Source organism: Poeciliopsis prolifica, unplaced genomic scaffold (genome assembly GCF_027474105.1).
Source record: "Poeciliopsis prolifica strain line A6 unplaced genomic scaffold, Auburn_PproV2 SCAFFOLD100, whole genome shotgun sequence".
Classification (NCBI taxonomy): Eukaryota; Metazoa; Chordata; class Actinopteri; order Cyprinodontiformes; family Poeciliidae; genus Poeciliopsis; species Poeciliopsis prolifica.
Window position 1 is genome coordinate 345,149 of NW_026562475.1, and position 21,472 is coordinate 366,620.

Sequence of the window (21,472 nt, forward strand, 5' to 3'; positions counted from 1 at the left end):
GAGTAGCTGATCCAAATATGAATAATTTAATCAATACAAATAATCAGGCAAACCAAAATATAAAGCTATGTGGAGGTCTAGGTATTTTTAAGGACTAAAATGAAAATAAGTGGCTTAAATAACATCACAAAATTAAAATGAGGCAATATATACATATTTTTCAAAATCAGTTTCCTTCAAAATAAAATGTATGAAACTGTCGCCTGGCATGTCAAAGGACCTTATCTGACACTTAGTAGGAATTCTCAGAAGGAACGGAGGTCCACTGAATCCGATGGAACAAACGTTGGCTTCTTAATGGTATTTGTTCATCTGTTGGACATCATATGCTGATTCTTTTCCCATATGGGTTAGCGATTAGGTTTTCCTCATTTTCACCCAGGCGGACCGTGTTTGACTTCTGGTATGGGAATTAAAATGTTCCGTTTCAGTTTACCGTGATCACATTTTATAACAAACGTGCATGAGATAGACGTATTGACTTATCGTAGTGATAGTATTCAGTATTCAGAATCAGAATTTCATCAACTTTAAAATCCTTACACAACTGCTACTTTCCCTGCGATGTTATGTTGGAAAAGAACAGGATGTAGACAGTAATGGTAATGATTAATCACCTGGTAAGTTAATCCTCTTTTATCTTGAAATGATCGCCCTGCCATGTTTCCCGTTTCGCTTTGTCAACTTTAGATTTTGATCCTCTCTTTTAGAGCGTCCTGATTGGATGAGTGCATTTGGAATTAAGTTTTAAATAACACCTTACATGAGGACTGAGTTCTTTAAACCTTCCGCCTGAGGTTCGTCTTTATTACAAAAAAGAATGTCTATCCGGATGAATGGAAAACAAACTAGATTTCACAGAGCTATTTTTTTTTCATACTTAGAATAAGAATATTAAATAAAAATGTTGGAAATTTTTAGTGTTTAGGATTGTATGTAACAAACGGAACAGTAGATCCATCCATCAATTTTCTGATAGACTTATTGAACGCAGCCCCGGAACGCAGCTGGTGCCTCTCCAGCTGCGTTCCGGGGGAGAGGCGGGATACACTCTGGACAGGTCGCCAGTCTGTCGCAGTGAAAAGTACGGGAAATGTAGTTCGAGAGAGAACATTTTATTTTATTGTCCAGGATTCAAACGCACTTTTTACATTTACATAAAATGCAAATGTATTCCTATACATCTAATATTGTTTCAGTTTTTATGAACACCTTGAATCAACCAAAGAGGCAATCAAATAAGCATTAACTAGTAGTTGTTTATTAAAATTACAGAAAATATAACGGATTTGTACGTGAACTATTCCAGAAACAGAGCGTGACGTATCGGAAGTGGTGACCAAATGCGTCCGACGCTGTTTGCCAGTCGGGTCCGGAACGAAGTAGTCTCTGTATATTTGTTGTTCGACGGCTATGAAGAATGGGCGGACAACCTTAACCCTATTCGACCTGGCGCATTTTCCCATCATATCAGCTTTCAAGAAGAAGAGCGAGGCTGGATAGTGATGGCAAGAGAAGAAGGGGAAGGCCAGGAAAAGGTCGGAGCATGTTTTCCTTTTTACTGGAGAAACAATAGCTTCGTAGCTTCCAGTTTTTACAAGGGTTATCAGTTGTCCACACCACTGGCTGTTTTTAAATGTTATTTGTTCTTATTTTTTTCACTTTCTGTCTTGCCAAAGGGGTCAGAAACATGCAGCGTTACAAAAGTGTGACAACCTTCACCACTTCACCTTGTTACCCTTAAAGAGAGATACACAGATTTTTTAAAAGTAACACCACAGCATTTTTACTCGCATTACATTTACGCGGTCATCTTTAAATAAGGGTTCTTAGAGTTAATGTCGAGCTGAAGCCACAGATTCGGTTTTAGCCACATTAATAACAGCTCCGGTGTTATGGATTAACTGGTGGCTAAATTAACGAGAAGGACCTCGCTACAGGAAACAGAAAGGAGCGGGCACGGGCCACTCACTGCCTGTCTCTTCTAGTTTTTTTTAGTAATTGTTTTTTGTTTGGTTTTTTTTAATCAATAAATGATCATCTTTGTTTACAACTGCAAAGAAACGGAACACAATGTATTATATAGTATGCCAGGGGTGTAGCTTTCAACAGTAAATACATTGGTATGAAAAACAAAAAGAATAGATATTACAGACATGATAAATTAAAGATTTTCAGAGATCTACAACATTCGTTTGTGTTTTGAGATTTTTTGTTCATACTCTTGGAAATAGTAGATTAATAGAGATCAATTTCCTTAATCAAAACTGTGAAAATAGGTGAAGATGAAGAAAATTAAATTTGTGAACATGAAATTTGCCAAATCTAATAGTGTAAGGAAGGTCGCATCGCAAGATTTCATTGTTCTGTTTATTCTGTTCTTGACAGCTGATCCGTTATGTTTTTACTGTTGTTGGTTATGGCACTCACCGCTCGCTGCCCGGACATCACTAAATGCTGTCTGTGTCTGAGCTAGAGGCCAGAAGCCACACAGTTCTTCTGTGGGAACAACTCAGTTTTCATTTTTCTTCATCTGTGCTGAAAGGAGTAAAGTTCCTGCAAGAGACCCCTCGTTTTTGTCGTGTATCTTCAGTTACTGACGCGCCTCCTTAACAACGGAAATAATTACATTGATTGCCGGTCTTTTGTCTGCATTATTCTTACCATGCAAGCCAAAAATAATATGCTCATACCTCAGGGAACATTTTGTATCAATATTACAGTTTATAAAGTTTTTATGTTGTGGCCTTCTATTTCCATAAACCAAAATTTCCAACAAAGCCTGTGGGTGGTAACAGGTGGTTTGATTTCAACCAACTTCCGACTTTATTTTGAAGAACCTGACTGATGAGGCGTTTGAAACAGTTTCTTTTTTTAATGTCTATGTCCTTTACGCAATGTTTTCTTCTTTGCTTTGTTTATGACTGTTATGACTGCTGCATTTATGAAACCATCTTACGTTTCATAAATGACTGCTTTTTACAGCAATGCTTATTTTGCTGATATTTGCATACTCATATAGGTAAGGCTTACTGTGCAGTGTCATGGCTTTTAGAGGTTCCTGTGTCATTCTGCAGGGCTTTAAGCTGTTGGGGATCCTAGATGTCCAGAGGACACCGTGTGCCAGAGACGCCATCCTGCATGGAACTGGAGGCTCAGTAGCTGCTGGCCTGCTTTTCTTTCTTTCCACCAGTGAGAAGAAGAGAAAATTAATCCATCCATCCATATATATATATATTACATTTTTATATAAAAAATATTTATAAATTATAGATTTTTATATGTATATAAATTTTTTTTAATGTAAATTTTCCATCATAGGAGTTTTGGAATTATGTCCTTTTGGACAGATGAAACAGGACTTGAGATGTTTGGTATTAATGTTGAGAAAAGGAAATAAGTGAAGAGGTGGAGGAGTGAAGATTTGAGGTTAAAGTCATCAAATTGATCCACTGATTGAGACTTAAATGCACTATGACTGTAAAGTCCTATTTTCAGTCAAAAGACCAGTGACAATAAGTTAGAGAATTTATACACAAATGTACTTTAATTGAAATATAAACTGCTTCAAGAACTGATTTTAAATCCTTACACTTCCTCTTTTCTTGTCAGTCGCATAATTTGTAAACAGACCATTTGAATAAAAAAAAAGTGTCTGAATCTACAATAGATTCGCATCTCTAGTAACCATTCATTGACTTTAATAAAACATTTTTATTTCAGTTAAAATGAGCTGTACTTTAACCAGACAGTTGGATCTTATCCAAAATGCTGTTCTTACTGTCGCCAGGTCGAGTAAGGCGCTCCTTTGATGTCGGCTTTGCAGGCTTCATGCTCACCACTCTCGGGTCTTGGTATGTTCTCTGGTATTATCACGTTTCCCTGCCAAAAAGAAAAGCTGTTTTTCTCACTGTTTTGTGCCATTTCAGGTTTTACTGCAGAATGAACAATGTTAAGTTACGGGTGCAGCAGAGGGTCATACAGGACGGCATCCGGAACAAGGTAGTGTACGAGGGAACATCTCTTGACCCGACTAACAGACCCAGAGCAGACGCGCCATCTGGCCCCCCGTGACGCCCAGCGCCTCGTCTCTACAGCAGACAGAATCAAAGCGACACAGACTGCTGCCTCTGGGAAGGTTTTATTTCTGTTGGCTTGGATGTCGAAAGTTTCTGCTACTGGGGGAAGTGGTCTGTTAAAGCAGAAGTTTTCAAAGTTGCATTTATACATAAAAACTTTTTCCAATACAAACAGGAAACTGGTCTTGAAGTTTGAACTGAGAAATATATAAATGTTTTTTTCTTGAATCAACTCCCAATAACGTATTTATCTAAGATGTTCATTTCTGGAACAATTAATAAACAAATTAAAAATGTTCACTTGATGGCTTGTTGAAGTTTTGAATCAGATTTGCTTTATTATAAATGATTTAGAATGACTTAAGTGACTTAAGCTCCTTCAAAATTCTCACTTGTGGCAAAGTATGTTTACTCTTTGTATTTTGGACCTCTGGTATAAGTTAGGAGTAATGTCTGGCATTGGAACAGAAATGTACATTAAACTAAGGTTTTTCTTCCTAAGGTAACCTAAATTATAAAATAGCAGTTCACTGAAGTTTGTGGTTGTAACATGAAAATCTTTCAGTTCACACACACAGTGCACCTTTGTATTATTCAAAGCTCAATAGCAGTATCATGAAAGTGTATACAACCTGTTAGCCAGCAAGTGTCAGCATAGCCACACACAGAAATTTACTAAAGGCTCTTCGTCAGTCACCTAAATCCCTGGAAGACTCGATTTGCTTTCAGTATTTTCCAGATAAAAGTCAAATAGCTGCTCTAATGAAGAGTTTTATTACTGCCTAGAACAAACATTGCTTACAAAATATGCAATTAGTTTATGTAGTAACACATCGGGATTTATCCCCATTCACTAAATTCTGTATAGCTGAATTCTTGGATGAGAAGAAAACTCGAATAACGTGAATATTTTTTCTGACAAGAACAGAAAAACAGTTTAATGTTAGAAACATCTAACAAGAATTGCTGAGTTTTGTTTGATCACACTAAATATTTTAAAAAGACATTTATTTCGTATAATTTCTTCAGAACCTCTTGGCCTCCATAGAACTCCCTCCATGTAGAAAACGAAACAAGGCGTTCATGGTTGTTACTGGCATTTTATAATTATGCCGTGAGAACTGTACAAAACACAAAATACATTTTTACAGAAAAAAACATCCACATAGAGAATAGACAATTATTAAAACACAAAAATGCACCTCATTGGCTGCTTCAACCTGAAAGGGTTAATACAGAAACACTGTGTAGCGTCTTCTTACAATCCAGCTACACGAGCCTTAATGCCTCACCGAACCTTTCCATTCTCTAAGACAAAAACAAAACAAAACATGCTGCCCTCTACCGAGTGCCGTGTGTAACTAAAAATATGTGCCTAAACGAAACAACCATTAAACAATGGTTGTACTCCACAAATATTTCCATAACTTATAATGAGTATAAATATTTTACCACACTTTAACTTATCTACACCAACTTAAAATGATAAAATGAACTCAAACTGTATAGACTGCTGCTGATAGCAGCCACACCCCATCTAGAACCGCCCCTGGCCTGCAGGTCTGGGTCTGGTGCAGTTTTGCTTCATGTTTTTTTTCTTCATTGATAGGAAGTCAGGTTATCCAAACAGGTAAACAACATTAATAAAATATTAATGAAGTAATACATTAAATGACCATTGAACAACTATTCATAAAATATATCAACATTTGTGAATAAAACACACAGAAAGTAATGTAGAAAATATTTATGTATTTAATGTTAATCTATTAGGGTGATTTGTTCTTTAACTGGCCACTTATTTTGGCTAATGCTATGAATTATTAAATATCCAAACTCAACATCCTAAGCAATAATAATAATCAAACTAAAACCACAATAAGAAACTGAATCCATCATAGTAAAATGTTCTGTACCTTATCAGCCTCAGGAGATGAGTGAGGATGAAGAGAAGCTGATTTCTGGTTCTTTAGGTTCTGACGGGTCTGCAGTTCCTTCCCTTATCCATTCTGTCTATTACACAGAAGCAAACGGATGCATTGTTCTTTGTCGATCGATGTGCACAGTATCTATCCTCACAAAAATTGTTCAGCTGATAATGCGCGTCTTTTCTCTCACGTCTGTATTTTTTAAAGCTTTTTTCTTCATGGAATCAGGTAGAGGACGATTTAAAAAGACGCGGGTTGGTAGCAGCTTACGGCAGCTGCGTAGTGTCCGTCTTCCTGTGTTTTATTTTTGCCATTATTGTTAAACTTAGTGTTTAACAATATTATAGGAATCTCTATCGGACAGTCATGTATCGGTTCAATATCGGACGCATATTTAACTGCCAAATATGTGACGACTCCGTATTTTACGGGATGGGTGGCAATCAATCCTATTCAGGGTGCTGAGATACACGGGATCTATTTTATGGTGCTAAAGCGCCCCTAAAACAGGGCCTAGATACGCCACTCAGGTGAAGACTATGAGAGGGAGACCAGGTTTCTTGGCCGAGTTTACGGTCAATGATTATTGGTTATTTGCTGTGATGTATTAGTTAACAAACTCAACTCAATCACAAAGATTACACAATATCGTAGCCATGGTAACACAACTATCAAGATGATTTTTTAAACTTTCACAAAGTTAAACTTCCTAATAAAATCCTAAATGTACCATGTTTTTCTCAGCTGAATGCATTAATAAAATGTAATAACATTGTCATGCTCTATAAAAGAATGCTACAGATTTAGATTTATGGTCTGTCTTGCAATAAAACCATTTTCAGGGGCCCCTGAATGTCTTGAGGGCCCTTCCAGTAGCTACTGAGTTTTCTTTGCCAGTCTTAAGGTTCTAGATCTCAGATTTGCTAACATCAAAAAATTATATATAGTTTGAGCTTTTTTGATCTATAAAAGCAGCCTGCAGCCAAGTTGTTGTAGAGGTTAAATAGATAGTAATTAATAAAATGGCAGCAAATTTGCTTATCTCATAACTTCTTTACCAGTGACCTTCTCTCCTCTGGTCTGTTTAACAGCTACAGTCTCAGATCACTCAGTTCTCAAGGACTGTCAGCAGCAGAAACAGCAACTTTATACCTGATGGGAAAAATACATTGTCCTCACATGATGGCAATGATATAGAAGGTCCAATTCAATTCTTGATTACTATGGGTTGTTGCTATGTTGTTGTACGGTGTTTTAAGATCTTGTTCAATGTGCCCTTTTTGAACTTTGAGCAACGGCCCCTCCAAAGGTCTCTGCACAGCCCTGAACAAAAATATATGTTTAAACACAAAAATATCCATAGCAATTTCACATTCAACTTGGACGTAACAAATACGTTACATGTTTTCAGGCTTTTGATGGCAAATGACCTGGGGCCACTTTGTGTTCAGTTTTGGGTCATTTAGGTCATACAGTCTGACAGAACGTCTTAGACACAGATGGGAAATTAAATGAACAGCGAGCTCACTGAAAAAAATGGCTTCAAGTTCGGAAAACAAAGTCCTTCAAGTGTCACATCTGCATTGACTTCAGTTAACAGACCAGAGACACTTCTTTATTTGTCCTGGACAAAGGTTCAAACACACCAGAGTTTGAGCGTCCTGGTTTATCATGATCCTTCATGTTGGTACGAAGCTAAAGACCACCGCAAAACTCTGGTTTCAAACCACCGCACTCTGTTAGTACCTGGATGGACTTACTCCATCCAGGTACAAATGAGTTGGCCTGAATGGAAAAATGGGGTATTTATATGGTCATTATAGCAGACTCTTCATTTACAGTACATGCATACAAATTAAAACCTATGTATTACCAATAAATATCACATGACATCTTGTTTTCTAGGTTCTTTTATTATTGGTCACTGCATTCACTTATTTTCCACTCATGTTTATCGATAAGATCTGCTTTAGTTTGCCAATCAAATGGCACACAGTATAAAATGTGGTGTTCATATTTCATTGTTAACCTAATTTAATCTAAATATAGCATTTGTAACTATATGGAGAGCAAATTGGTTCTGACATTGGAGTTAAAAGTCAAGAGTAATATGACTTTTACATGGAGCTGTACATTTCTGACACACACTAAGCAAATTTCCAGGACAAAATTCTAATTTGAAACATCATTTTTACTTTGGAATCAAAACTGAATTGACTATGTCACGCAGTGAACCTTTTGACTCTTCAAGTGTCAATAACTTGCCAGTAAATATTTTTGCCAACTGTGAAGAGGAGGAAGAAGACAAAGCACCAGTTTTCTGAAGTTTGTGAGATGGCTATTTCCATTTTGGATTCTGAACAGTTGTGCTACAGAAAAGCTAAGTACAATCTGGTGTTGGTAACTTATTTTAATATTAATTGTGACAAAGAATGATGTTATAGCTTCTGTTGTTATCCATTAAATATATTCTCAACTATTATGTGTGAATAGTAGTGTAGCAAATGCTTTAGGCACCATGGCTTAGTTTGTTAGTGGTGAAAAACCACTAATACTAAACCACTAAAATCTCCTCATTTCTTTTTTATTGTTCACATTCAGGGTAGCAGGAGGAAGTGGTATTGTGTTAGGGTGAGAGGCGAGGGATAGCCCTATGCTAGACAAGTTGTCCACCTCAAAATATCAGCTACCCATGTACCTGCCATTGAGGGCCGGCTTCTTGGTAGTCAAATTTTCAAGTCTCACAATTCAGTTTTTTAATTTTTTTTTTCTGAAAATTGTATCCCCATTTCCAATCATAATGGCTCCAAGCTCCATTTAGGTCCATTTATTCTTAAGTAATATAAAATGTTATGAGTTTGAGGAAATGAGTCACCTCCTCCTGATGAGAATGATCCAAGTCACATTTGATGAAGCTCAATGAAGAAATTACTTTATATTATTAGTTATTCAAGTGGATACGAAACATCCTCCCTGCAGTAAAAAAAAACTGGCACAGGGTGGATGAAATTTTGAAAGCAAACATAAATTTAAAAAAGGCACAAAAACATTTGTAGACAAAAAATTTGTTTTGCAAACTTTGGAAGAATTGAAAAAGCCATAAAAATAATTCAACACAGGGCAATATCAGTTTTACAAAAGTGGATTGTGGCAAATGAATATGGCGCTCGTGTTCTACCGTTCCTGTATTTTCCATTACAGTTTACGTCGGATGTCAAAACATAGATCGCTATCGCTAATTTACCTCAGCAGGGCTTTTACAGCAATAGAGCTGTACATTTCTGACACACACTAATCAAATTTCCAGGACAAAATTCTAATTTGAAACATCAGTTTTACTTTGGTATCAATTGGCTTATGTCACCAAAAGGAAGTCATCGTTGATTTCTGCACTACCAACATTTAAAACAAGTTTTACCAAGGATAGCTAATAGTTCATGGTTTTTTGCCTCACGATTTGGTAATTATTATTTCTGGCTTATTACTATAATTAGCTAGAAATAATAGCTTATTCTAGCTATTAATACCTAGAAAGTCGAGTTATTTGTTGTTTGAACTGTTGTTCACGTTGTTTTCTGCAGTTATTGAAGAAAATGTTTAAGATTTGTGGAAAATCTGACATTTTTATTTTCAACGTCTACCTGACAAAAATTCTGAGATAACGTAAACATTTTTTAACCATAAAAACAGGTGGGTTATTTATTTCAACCTAAATGCTGAGTTGAGGCGTTTACATGTTACCTTCTCTGTAATTAAGCTAGCGCCAGTTGTTTTCCACGGAACTGTTTGTATAATACATACAGAAAGGCAAATATTTACTAGTTATGTTTCAGAGTACGACATTTTAATTGTCATTGAAGTTTTGTGACATGGAAAGCTAAATTTGTCTTTTATTTTAAACATTCTTTGTCGATGCAGAATTAATCTAAAAATCATTGAGCTTAACCAAGTTGTTTGTTACTCTAATTTGCTCTTTTGTAGTTTTAATGTGAGTCTCGTGTCAATTTAAATGTTTTTTTTGTTATTATTGTTTCAGAAAACCCATCAAAAAACAGAATGTCAGGTCCCAGTGTAAGACACAACCTACCTGTCCACATTTGCCCATCTGAAGAAACTAGGTCAGAAAAATACTAATTTTAGCAGTTTGAAGAGTTCACTACTAGCAGCTACAACTGAATAATCCATGAGGATGATTTTAAAGCCAGTAAATGTCTGGTTCTGGTTAGGCCTGTGATGTATTTGGACCAGCTGTCTTGTAGGTGTGTTTTAACATTTCACTGCTGCATAAACTGCAGAAATGCTGGGCTTGTATAACAAAAAACATATGTGTTATTGTTTTTCCCATGACTGCAAACAAACGATGCAAAGTTCTACAAATATTGGCTATGTCACAATAACTAAAATCATTATGAAATCATTATTTTAAAAATTAACAAACTGCATATTGCATCACGTCATTCATCACTAAAGTTTTGTTTCAAACTTCAGCTCACACACTTCACTGTCCTCACTTGGATCATTCAGGTTGTGGTCCGTAGCAATGGCCTTATGGCTGACTTGTATTGAATATTGAGACTTTACATTGAAAACGTCCCACTTCTCGGGAATCAGGCAGTGCTTGAAGAGCACAGAAGCCAGGTAGGAGAACAACAAGATGGAGATCACGGCAGACAGCATACAGATTGTTCTGATTGGTGAGCGCTGGATGTACACTCCGTTTTCCAGAGTGTATCCTGGGAATTTGATGATGGCCGGTATGCCGAGTACCGGCTCCCCACAGAGCAGCCGCAGGAGGACCCCGACGACACAACCCAGAACGGCCCCGTAACCGTTGGAGACGCTGAAGAAGAGCACACAGATGAGCTGAGGTAGCATGAGGGTGTAAGTGAGGTCGGAGCGAAGCAGCCAGATCATCAGGACGCTGTTGTCCAGGAAGGTGAGCGACGTGCCAGCAAGGCCCATAACTATTACAGAGCAGCGGATCACCCACTGGATCTCCTGGTCGGACGCCTGCCGAGGGGGAACGCCAAAAAAACAGATCATCCATCGGCATCAGCAGATTTTCTTAGGTGAGCGTTGTCATCTTCTTACCTGCGTCCTCAAGATGCTCTTATAAATATTGGAGGTGAAGATGGAGGCTGCAGAAAGTAAAGCTGAGTCAGTGGATGACATCACGGCAGCTGCCACCGCCCCGATACCGATGATGGAGATGTAGGAGGGGGTGAGGTGCTGTAGGACGAGGGGCAGGACGAGCCCCGTCTCCCCACGTTCATGAGGAGTTGGGGATCCATAAGAAGTCAGGTTCCAATCTGAGGAGAACAAATAAAGACGGAGAACATTGTCATCGTTTGTTTGGCTGGTCTGAAAACTGATCCTAAAAAAGATGGAACCACAGTGGACAACTCAGGTTTTAATACCTCAGACCACTTACATTCTTCTTCAATTCCTTCTTTTTTGAAAATGAGCAACAAGAAATATTGACATTTTTTATGATATTGTAATTTTTAGCTGCTAAGTTTTGTTTGGATGTGAGTTCAACATAAAAAAATAAAATTATGAAATGAAAAGAAAAAAACGGTCTAAAAAAATCTAGGTCTCACCAACAACGTAATATTTTTATAAAATGGGAAATATTAGGTTCCACACAAAAAAAAGCTAGAAATTTGGATTTTACTTAACACTGCCTCTTTGATTAAAAAAGAAACACAAACATCCAATGAATTTTACTCAAAGCAGAATAAGGCCATTTATTGAACTTGTCTAAAGAAATGTGGAGATTTACTACAATTCCGTTCTGGATTCTGAGAACAGACTACAAGTTTTCTAGGTCAAGAAAATACTAATCTGTCAATCATAAAAATAAACTTGCCATCATTTACACACCCATTTTTTTATTGTCAGAAAGAATTGGGAAACTTTTGTCTCTTAAGAAAAAAAATCATATTTTTTGAGTTGGTAAAATACATATATATATTTTTTCTTTTATTTTTACTTTTAAAGAACTAAATAAAAAGAAATGTCAAGAAGTTTGAACACCACAATCATTATGTGTTAGAATGGCCTAGCTAAAGTCCAGACTGAAACCCAAATGAGAAGCTGTGGAAACAAACTTTAACAGGCTTTCACAGTAACTGCTCTGGTATCTCTACAAAGTGTCTGTACGATATTTCCATTGAATTATCTCAATCTTTGACTTGTTCCTTCATTTAAATCTACTACATAACACAAAGCACTCTGTATCTTTCTATTGTAAGGAAAAGAGTAAAGATTTTGTCCTACATGAAGTATCATGATAACATAATGTGGTGAATTAGTTTCTTATTCCACAGTGGTTCCTACTTGTTGACGCAGCAGCTGCTCCCAGGAGAATAGGCGGTATTCCCAGTGTGGGAACAATGAATGCAGCAGCAAAACAGGTGATCTTGGCTGTAGACGAGGACGATGCAGAAAGCGTCCTCTGGTGAAAATTCTGCAGACCTAGGTTGCCCAAACCCTGAGAAACAAAGAAAATGGAAGGAAAAATAAGAGCTGTGGGAAGCTGGCAGGAGATGAGCTGCGTAACAGCAGGATGTAGGATTTGGCTGAAGAACTGTTTCCCTCAAGGTGGAATCGGGCTGACAGGAGAATCCCCAACACCAGAAGAACTGTAGGCGTGTTGGGAGACGACCGTCTCAGATTTTGTCTATGAAAAACCTTTAGATCGCAAAGAAGTACTCTCCAAAGATCATCTTCACCCTTTTTCAGCTGAAGATGAAAAAGTTTTACAAATGAAACATGAAGTTGGTCATACCAGAAGCAGAAAGTTATCAATCCACCTCCAGGCTCGGTCTGGCTCCAGGGAACCCACCCAGGGAGACTGGAGGGTTTGGTTGAAGGCTGTCTTGGTGATGTCTGAGACAGCCGGACTCATCAGGGCGAAGGGAACACACAGCCACTAGAACCACAATAGCTTCATTTATAAACCCTCCTTTCAGAATAAGATCATTGCTTATTGCTGTTTGTAAATCCATCGGGCTAAAATTATACAGTTTCAGTCAGAATTTCTTCATGAATATTGGAAATTTGGGAGTTTAAAGGATTTACTTGAATTGCTCTTTTTCAAAGAATGGTTACACAACTTCACTAATTTTGAAAAGCAAGAACTGGATGTTGAAGACCAGTTGTATTTTGGATTTTCTCTAAACCACACAAGATCAACTTGATATGGGTTCAGGTACTGTATTTTTCTGATAAGCCGCTACTTTTTTCCCACACTTTGAACCATGTGGCTTGTAGCCCGGCGTGGCTTGTAGCCCGGCGTGGCTTGTAGCCCGGCGTGGCTTGTAGCCCGGCGTGGCTTGTAGCCCGGCGTGGCTTGGCTTGTAGCCCGGCGTGGCTTGTAGCCCGGCGTGGATTTTTCTTCATCTGCCAGGGGGTTCTTTAGCAGGAAGTGAATCATTGGAAGTCAAAATTGGAAATCAAAGAAGAAACTGCAGATTTTCATTTAGAACAAACATATGCTAGCAGCAAGCACGATGGAGAAATGCTTTCAAACTCATAATTCAACCCTAATCATTGAAATAACAGGAAGAAGTTCATATGGTTTAAGTTGAAGGCTATCGATCTGGCAGTATGGATTGATAACCGCTGCACGTAAGCTCGGTGTGAACGAATGCATGGTTTGGCGTTGGAGACGCAGGGCTGTGTCCTCAATAGTAAATTTATTAAGGACTCGGCCATCTGCTTAACCTAGTAGCCCGGTGCAGCTTATATATATACTTTTCAAATTTTTTTTTTAACTTTGTGGGTATATATTATGGTGAGGTGTGCTCTATAGTCAGGAAATACAGCATGCTCCTCAGTGTCTCCCCTAGGCTTCTGGTCTTGGTGAGGTTAACATCAAAAGACATCAGCTCGGGGGTTTTTCTGTAACTTCATTCGGGTCACACGCTGGAATTTGTATGAACGCTCTATTAGGGCTCATGTTCCGAGAATACCGTATCAAAGTATGGCACTTTGGCCAGTCGATGCCACTGGCTTGGCTAAAAGCGAACCTCTAAAAGCGCGACAACACATTATCACATGCTGTGATTGTCCTCATTATCCAATGATCTCATTGGATAATGGTAGAGAAAACGCTTCACCTCCCCCAACAGTTACGTAGTTTTTGCAGCCATCAATAAGCTTATGGCAGCATTCTGGTTGAATACTTTACAGCTCTTGAAGGAAACATATTCTACAGCTTTAAGGTCTCAAAATAGTCAAATCCATTATTCTTCATCCAGTTTGGTTGAAAGTTTGAAACCCAAATGTCTCAAACATTCAAGCACCTGTCCCAAAATCTTCAGTCTCAGTTCAGAGGAAACAGGTTTGAAAATAAGCCAAGAATTAAAAAGGCTTCATTACATACATACATCTATATCAATTGACATGAAATCGACGGGAGTACATGTTGTACTGTGCTGAGACAAGAAAAATTACTGGACAGCATACAGCATGTCTGAAAAGGATCAGTAGGCGCTGCAGCTTGAGCTGCTGTCCATCAGCCAGATTAAAATAAAATAAGAAGGATGATACTTTCAGTAATGTCATTTACACTTTGCATGAACTGGAAACTGCTGGTACAATTAATGCATTTTAATCAGCCTCAAATTTATAGCCGCAAACATGGACACATATTAAGACATCAATTGTTTAAATTAGAAAAGAATAAGTGGAAAAACAACGCACCAAGCTGATGAAAATGAGTACGAGCTGAATGATGTCTGTGTAAGCCACAGAATAGAGGCCACCCAGCAGTGTGTAGGTGATGGCTACAGCAGCAGATATCCAGATGCTCACAGTGTAGGACAAATCCAGGATAACACTCATGGTCACTCCTGAGCAAATACACAGCAGGCAAACAGTAAGAACTTGAATTATACAATGAACTGGGTTCTGACCAAGAAAAATGACCAGAAAGCACTTTCATAAACGTTATTATTATTAAAAAAGTTACTTAGCTAAATATGCAATTAGCGACATTGGTAAGCTATTTATGGTAGTTTACTTACTATACTGTTAGCTTGCTAGTTAAATATTTAGTTTAAAACTCATTCATTTTATTAATGAATGAATAACATGTTGAAAATTTGACTGAAGAATGTAATAGGTATTTTTTTCCTCTTACAGGTTAAATAACCAGAATCACTGCTGCTCTTTTTTTTTTTCACAACATAACGTTACAAATGGCACCCCACATTATACAGATTCTGTCTGTATAGAGATAAATATACACTCAACTTGGCAAGCCAAAAGCTTGAATTTGCTCCGACTAGGGCAATATTTTTTCAACTAATATTAATTTAACGTGGACCAACAGGGAAGTGTCCTATATCCTGTTCACTTTGTTCCAAGTCATGACACATACACACAATGAGACTGGGGAGTCTCATTGTTTCTACAGCTCTATAGCATTAGGCACAGAGCTATAGAATACCAGATAGGTGAAAGATTAATCAGTGGCTCAAGTTTCACAGAGTATTTTGATCACTTGAAATACATTGCTGTTTGGACAACATACATTACCCGATTATGTAAGATCTAGTATTTCACTCGTTCTTTGCCACTACTAAATGCTCATTTGATGCAGTAGAAAACATTTTAGCAAGCTATTATCATGTCCCGTGAGAAAGCTTAGAAATTCCAACCAGGTTGTTTCAGAGCAGAAACAATAGATGTAGCCAGAAGGAACTCTATTGTTACTGTTATTATTATAACCATGTGGTTCATATGAAAAAATATGGACCCTGGAGTATTTGCAGTTGGGTATTTGGGTAATTCTAGTGCATTGTTCCCAAATTTTTTCAAAGCAAATATCTAAAATAGTTCAAAGAAAATATGGCATATATATATAGATGGATAGATCTATATAGATATTTATATAGATATATAGTAATATTTATACAAATATTTGTTTTAATGTAATAAAGTTGAGATATATATATGTATAAATATCTATATAGATAGATATGTATCTTCTAGTCAACCTTCTAGGTTACTTCTAGCCAACAGTAGGTTGACTAGAAGTAGCCAGCAAAAGATCTCATTACAGCAAGCAATCCTGTGCAGTATTTCAGAAATGTGAGGATGGCTGCTGACTGGTATGTGGCTTTCCACTCACTCATCATTACTTGGGATTGTAACTAAATACACAGAGTGACACATCAAAATAAAAATAGTTATTTTGGGAGACAGGTCATGGAGAGTATTCAGGTTGAGGATTTTTATGGCTAGTTAGTGAAACATTATGGTGAGATGGGATTCATGTAGTGTGAAAGGTGAAAACAGACAGAATTGAGTCAGACGAGTGTTTGAGCAGACCTTGAGGAAGCCCCACCATGTTTGCTAATGTTTTGTCCAGACAGCTTTGTGATTATCTGTTCCCTCTTTGTTTAGACTCTATTCTGAATTTGTACTGTGAGATACTGAACAAAAGCACTTTTTCATAGAGTTCAACTGTATTTGATTTTGTTTCTCCTTTTTTTTGTGGGAAAGTCAGTTTCTTGTTAGAAGCTGACTCTTCACAACAGCTTCATGAGCAGCTTAAAATCTAATTTTTATGTGAAAAGATCCAACTTTGTTTCACTCCTGACATTAAAACAAGGCAAAAGTTGTGATTCTCCATTCTGAATTCTTTCCATATGTGAACAGTAGGTTAATTTGTTCCACAACAGAAAACATGAGCCTGCCTCTAATGTGACTCTCATTAGAATCCAAGTTTAAAAAATCCAATTTTAGAGAAACTGATTCTTTAATTCTTAGTTTTATTCCAGTTTCATTTATTCAGATTGTAGCAGAGGTCCCAGAATGATCATTCCCAAAATATCAACACAGTTCAAGATAAAAAGCACAAGGTTCAGAACCAGGAATGTTCTTTTTCTAAATTTAAAATATTTACAGAAATCTGAGTTAGTGTTAGTGTTGTAAAAGTGGAACAGTGTACCCTGCTGTTCTACCGGATCCGATGATATTGGGTTACTGTAGTTGCCTTGGTTAGGAAGGTTTTAAGAACCATTGCATGTCTAGATACATATAAACATACTGCCTAAATAAAATCATACAACATCATCATATTGAGAAATATAATGTAAACTCTGATTATGTTGTGCTTTGTAGATAGTTGTTTTTTTAAACATTAGAAATATTTGTATAAATGTAATAAAGTTGAGATTGATTTCAGCGGCATTAGTAATCGCCGCTGCAGCTGCTGCTGGATGTGGAATGATGTCAGAGCTGCACAATAGAAGCAGTTTGAAGTTCAGCTGTCAGGATCAACACTCACACACACTCCACTGATGCATATATAGAAACATTCTTACCTAATCCAATGAGCGTTCCTGTAACCCACATGATCTCCGATACAAGGCATGCCAGCGACAGAGCCGCTGTGGGAACTTTCCCGTATTTGATCTGGAAGGGGTCCATCATAGTTATGTATTTACTGTTCCGCATCGGCTCAGCAAAGAAGAACCCACCTTTGGTTGTAAATGAAAACAGTCACACGTCATGTAGCGACAAAACCAAACACATTTCTATCCTTTTTTTTAGCACTTTAAGTTGACATAGTGAGCAGTGAGACATTCCCATAAGGAAGAGTTACCCTTGTGGAAAAACCTCTACTTTAACCAAGAGGTTTGGTGTAAAACTGGGATCTCTATCTGTTGTTTGGGTAGATTTTTTTAACTGTCAGGACTATTCTTATTTGAACTTTTTAATAAAATTATACAAATTAATGCTTGAAGTATTTTTATCCCAAAAAATGTGCCATGGTGTAAAAAAAAAAAAAAAAAAACTGCAGAATTTTGATGTGTTTTTTTACAATAACACAGAGCAGAAACAATGTCCTGAACAGACTCAGTCAGGGGTGGTGCACCTCAAGGTTCGGTCCATGGTTCCCTCTCTGTTCACATCCACCATCATGTCGTCACTCATCACAGGATCTCCATTTACTGTTATGCACATCAAAGCCAACCCTGCTTCTCTCTCCAGATTAATCCACATCACTTTCCAACTAAACACCAAAAACAAAAGCTGTTTCAGGTGAAACGTTAGGAAAAGCTATTTGCTTTAAGATGAGAATCTGTGCTTGATGGAAATGACAGTAACATCTTTTGATGTCTCATCTCAGCTCAGCTCTCATTAAATGAACAGCCTTCATTTGCAGGTTGTTTTAGCCAGCAGGTACTTTAAATCCTCCTTAAGAGCAGCAGACACTGATGTATGCAGCAAGTAGAGATAGCACTCAAAATAAAGTGGACTGCTCTCCAGTACAGAGTGACGTGTATCGAGCGTCCCAGCTGAAGCTCTAAATAATTTACCATCCACAGTGAAACTGATCATGACACACTCTGCCTGTTTCTACAGAACAACAGAGAGGAAATCTTACCTATTATGAAACACAGTGTTGCTGTTATCGGCATCACGGCCCAGGTCAGACCCATGGATGGGTTGTAGACAGCTTCAGCTGTGCCCACAATGAATCCGCCTCCAACCCACGTAGCTGCGCGACCGAAATACACACACAGCTTCACACAGAGGCACATTTTTATTCACAAACTAGTAATTCAAAAGAAAACAAGTACTTATTTGTTCTAATACAAAACAGTTAGTGGAAATGACAAATTTTCTTTTACGCTGTCAAAAAAAAAGATCAACAAGAGTTTTGATTTTTATTTTCCTTTTTATATTTGAAATAAAATAATAATCATAAAAAAACATAATTGTAGATGAGAAATGTAAAAACTGACATTTTTCACAGGAAGAAGACAGGGACTGTAATATTTTTTAAAAATTACTGTATCTATTAAAGGAGCTGAATCTTCAAACACAAAATGTGGTCCCAAGTATATTTTCAACCAGAAAACCAAAACACCATGAACTTATCAAATAAAGACATTGATTAAAAATATATATTAAATCAACCTTCTTTAATCTCATCTGAGCGCAATGTCAAAGGGACTAAGTGCCAGCAGCGGCTGTAGGCAGTGTTTGGCTAAATAAAGCCTGTGGATGATAACATAGCTCAAGTGTGGAGGATTTCACAGCACCATCAACACCAGTTTTTCACTTCATTTCAGTCAGTGATATTAGGCTTTTATTATTTTAAACGTGAACATGTAACATATATACTGCATGTTAAAATGAAAATCAATGATCAATTTGCCCCCGTTTCTGGTTTCAATTGAGGAAATGTAGTTATATAAACATGCACAGATACCACTCTATTCTTGTTTTGGATGTTTAATGTTTTGTACTGGAGTTTGATTTTAAAACAAATAGTATGATCAATTTTCTAGTTGAAAAACTGATTGGTAGAAATTTTAATTTGATTTAATTTTCGCTTTTGTTTGAGATAATTAAAGGTGAAGCCACACTGAACAGAAACTTTAAATGTAGGCTATTTATTTTTTAACATGTATTTCCAGGCAGTTCTGTGCCCATATCTTAACAGTAGGGGGCACTTCCACAATGACTTTTGTTCACCACTACAAAACAAGCAAAAAGCATTTTTATATTATAAATACCACTAAGTGATATAAACCGTCTCTGGTTAATGACGTCACATGATATTTCTTTTGTTTAAGTGTGAAAGTTACATGACCAAACCGACTATTTTTTTTCTCTTTACTTGTATTTTTTATGTTTTATACCAAATCAAACTGATCAGTATTCTGCTAGTTCAGCTCACATTTTAAAATAAAAACTACATAACATTTATTTTTTTCCCCACTTCTGTTTCTCATAAAAGAGCCTCTCCAAACATGACCAGACTGGCCTAAATATCCTCCACCTGCATACAAGCCGCATGGAGCAAGTTTAACAATAAACACCTAAGAACAGAAGCTTCTTCAGATCCGCAAATTGAAACCATGCAGATCTGAAATGTACACGATCAAGAGAGTTAAGGATAATTCGATTCATTTTTATTTCATATTACACAGTTCTTTGAGTCTGATGCTAAATTCTTACTGCAAGCAGTTTTTCTTTACCCGCATCAGCTTCCTGTTCTGAAATAGTTTCACTTTTGAGAGCAGTTTCTATTTAAAGACAGCTGACACTATATGTTTTTATAGCAACACTCAATAGCCTAATTGTGGTTTATTATTAAATCTAAATGATCATTAATGTATAACAGATCACACGTCTTAAGCAGAATACCGTAATATGATTTTATGTAAAAATCTTGAGTCGAAACAGAGCCAGGCTCTCCCCTCGTGTCCCTCAGTTCTTAATCAGTTACTCGCCTGTCATGGTGAAGATGCCGACCGCCAGGTTGATGCCCCGGTTGCCCAGCAGAGCCATCTCCGTCTTGTCCCCTCGGCCTTTCTTTGCCTCCTTCTTGGACTTGACGGAAGCCCAGATTCCAATCCCGAGGACCAGCAGGTAGAAAAGAACCATCACGGCCACACCGGGAATGTTGAGAGCCATGATGAGGCGGCAGATACCCTGATGAGGAAATGAGCGCTCGCCTGCTGCTGCTGCTGCTGCACATGCCTTTTGCGGTTATGTGGCAGAGTACGGAGCGCCACAAGTGCCACAATCCAAAGCATAAATAAATAAATAAAAACAAAATCAGTAAATATGCATGTGAAAGTTTCAGTAAACATGGTCAAGACAGACATTGAAATACAAAAACATAAGTTAATACATTTCCATCCATCTATCCATTTTCCCCTAGTGGGCAGCCAGACTAAATACATTTATTATAATTATTTTTAATTTCAAAATTAATGCTGTATTAGTTCATTCATTAATTTATTTAGCCCTTCTGATTTAGCTGTTAAATGGCTGATGTAGGCTACTGCAGCCATCTACCTTAATGTCCCTGTAATCATTCATCTACAAATGAAGCTAGCTCATTGGAAGGAAGTTTTCACTACCGAAAAATAAATACCAGGTCTCACTGCATCTCAAAACCGATTCAGTTCTAAAACTACCAAACTCATTTAAAGAGGAGGAGAAAATAGTGACCCAGTAAAAGAAGTTCTGGTAATATCCACCAGTCAGAAAAACAGGCTGTGATTAGATGTCTGAAATGTATGTCAGTCATAATTCTGTCTGCACAAACATATATTTTTTTTAGCAGGCTTTTATTTTGAAAGTGACCATTGACAATAAAAACCGAAACCAAAATAGTTTCACTTTCCAAAATAAGGGACAAAAAATCTTGAACTTTCTAATGATTTCCTAACTTTTTTAGATGTACCTGTGCAAAATCTAAAAAAGAGTGTGATTCATACATTTGCTCTTTTTATCATCAGCTATTTTATCTGGAAGCATTTAAAGTTGAAAGTGTTTCTTTAACCAGACATGAAAAATTACCGACTTTGTTCTGATGAAGTTAAACTGAACTTGTTCATTATAATGTGTGCGGCACACCTGGGTATCCATCCATCCGTCCGTCCGTCCGTCCGTCCTTCCTTCCTTCCGTCCGTCCATCCATTC

General features: G+C 37.3%; 2 protein-coding genes across 6 annotated transcripts; one reads left to right on the forward strand and one right to left on the reverse strand.

The window, feature by feature from the left end:
• Nucleotides 1-1,328: 1,328 nt before the first annotated feature.
• Nucleotides 1,329-4,379, forward strand: LOC129353973 (cytochrome c oxidase assembly protein COX20, mitochondrial). Its single transcript, XM_055023429.1, has 4 exons — nt 1,329-1,538; nt 3,078-3,192; nt 3,791-3,854; nt 3,930-4,379. The coding sequence occupies exons 1-4, from the start codon at nt 1,344-1,346 to the stop codon at nt 4,072-4,074; spliced, it is 519 nt and encodes a 172-aa protein (XP_054879404.1). The 5' UTR covers nt 1,329-1,343; the 3' UTR covers nt 4,075-4,379.
• A 1,007-nt stretch (nt 4,380-5,386) lies between these two features.
• On the reverse strand, nt 5,387-20,485 carry LOC129353972 (high-affinity choline transporter 1-like). Of its 5 annotated transcripts, XM_055023424.1 has the most exons (9): nt 20,272-20,485; nt 18,414-18,527; nt 17,347-17,502; nt 14,717-14,865; nt 13,260-13,424; nt 12,798-12,941; nt 12,347-12,500; nt 11,099-11,316; nt 5,387-11,017 (listed from the first exon to the last, which is right to left on the reverse strand). In XM_055023424.1, exons 1-9 carry the CDS (start codon nt 20,453-20,455, stop codon nt 10,472-10,474), a joined length of 1,830 nt encoding a protein of 609 aa, XP_054879399.1. In that variant the 5' UTR covers nt 20,456-20,485; the 3' UTR covers nt 5,387-10,471. The 5 variants fall into 5 exon arrangements, with proteins under 5 accessions (XP_054879399.1, XP_054879400.1, XP_054879403.1 ...); XM_055023425.1 differs by lacking the exon at nt 13,260-13,424; XM_055023428.1 differs by lacking the exon at nt 20,272-20,485 and having other exon boundaries at nt 17,347-17,437; nt 18,414-18,558.
• Between the last annotated feature and the right edge of the window lie 987 nt (nt 20,486-21,472).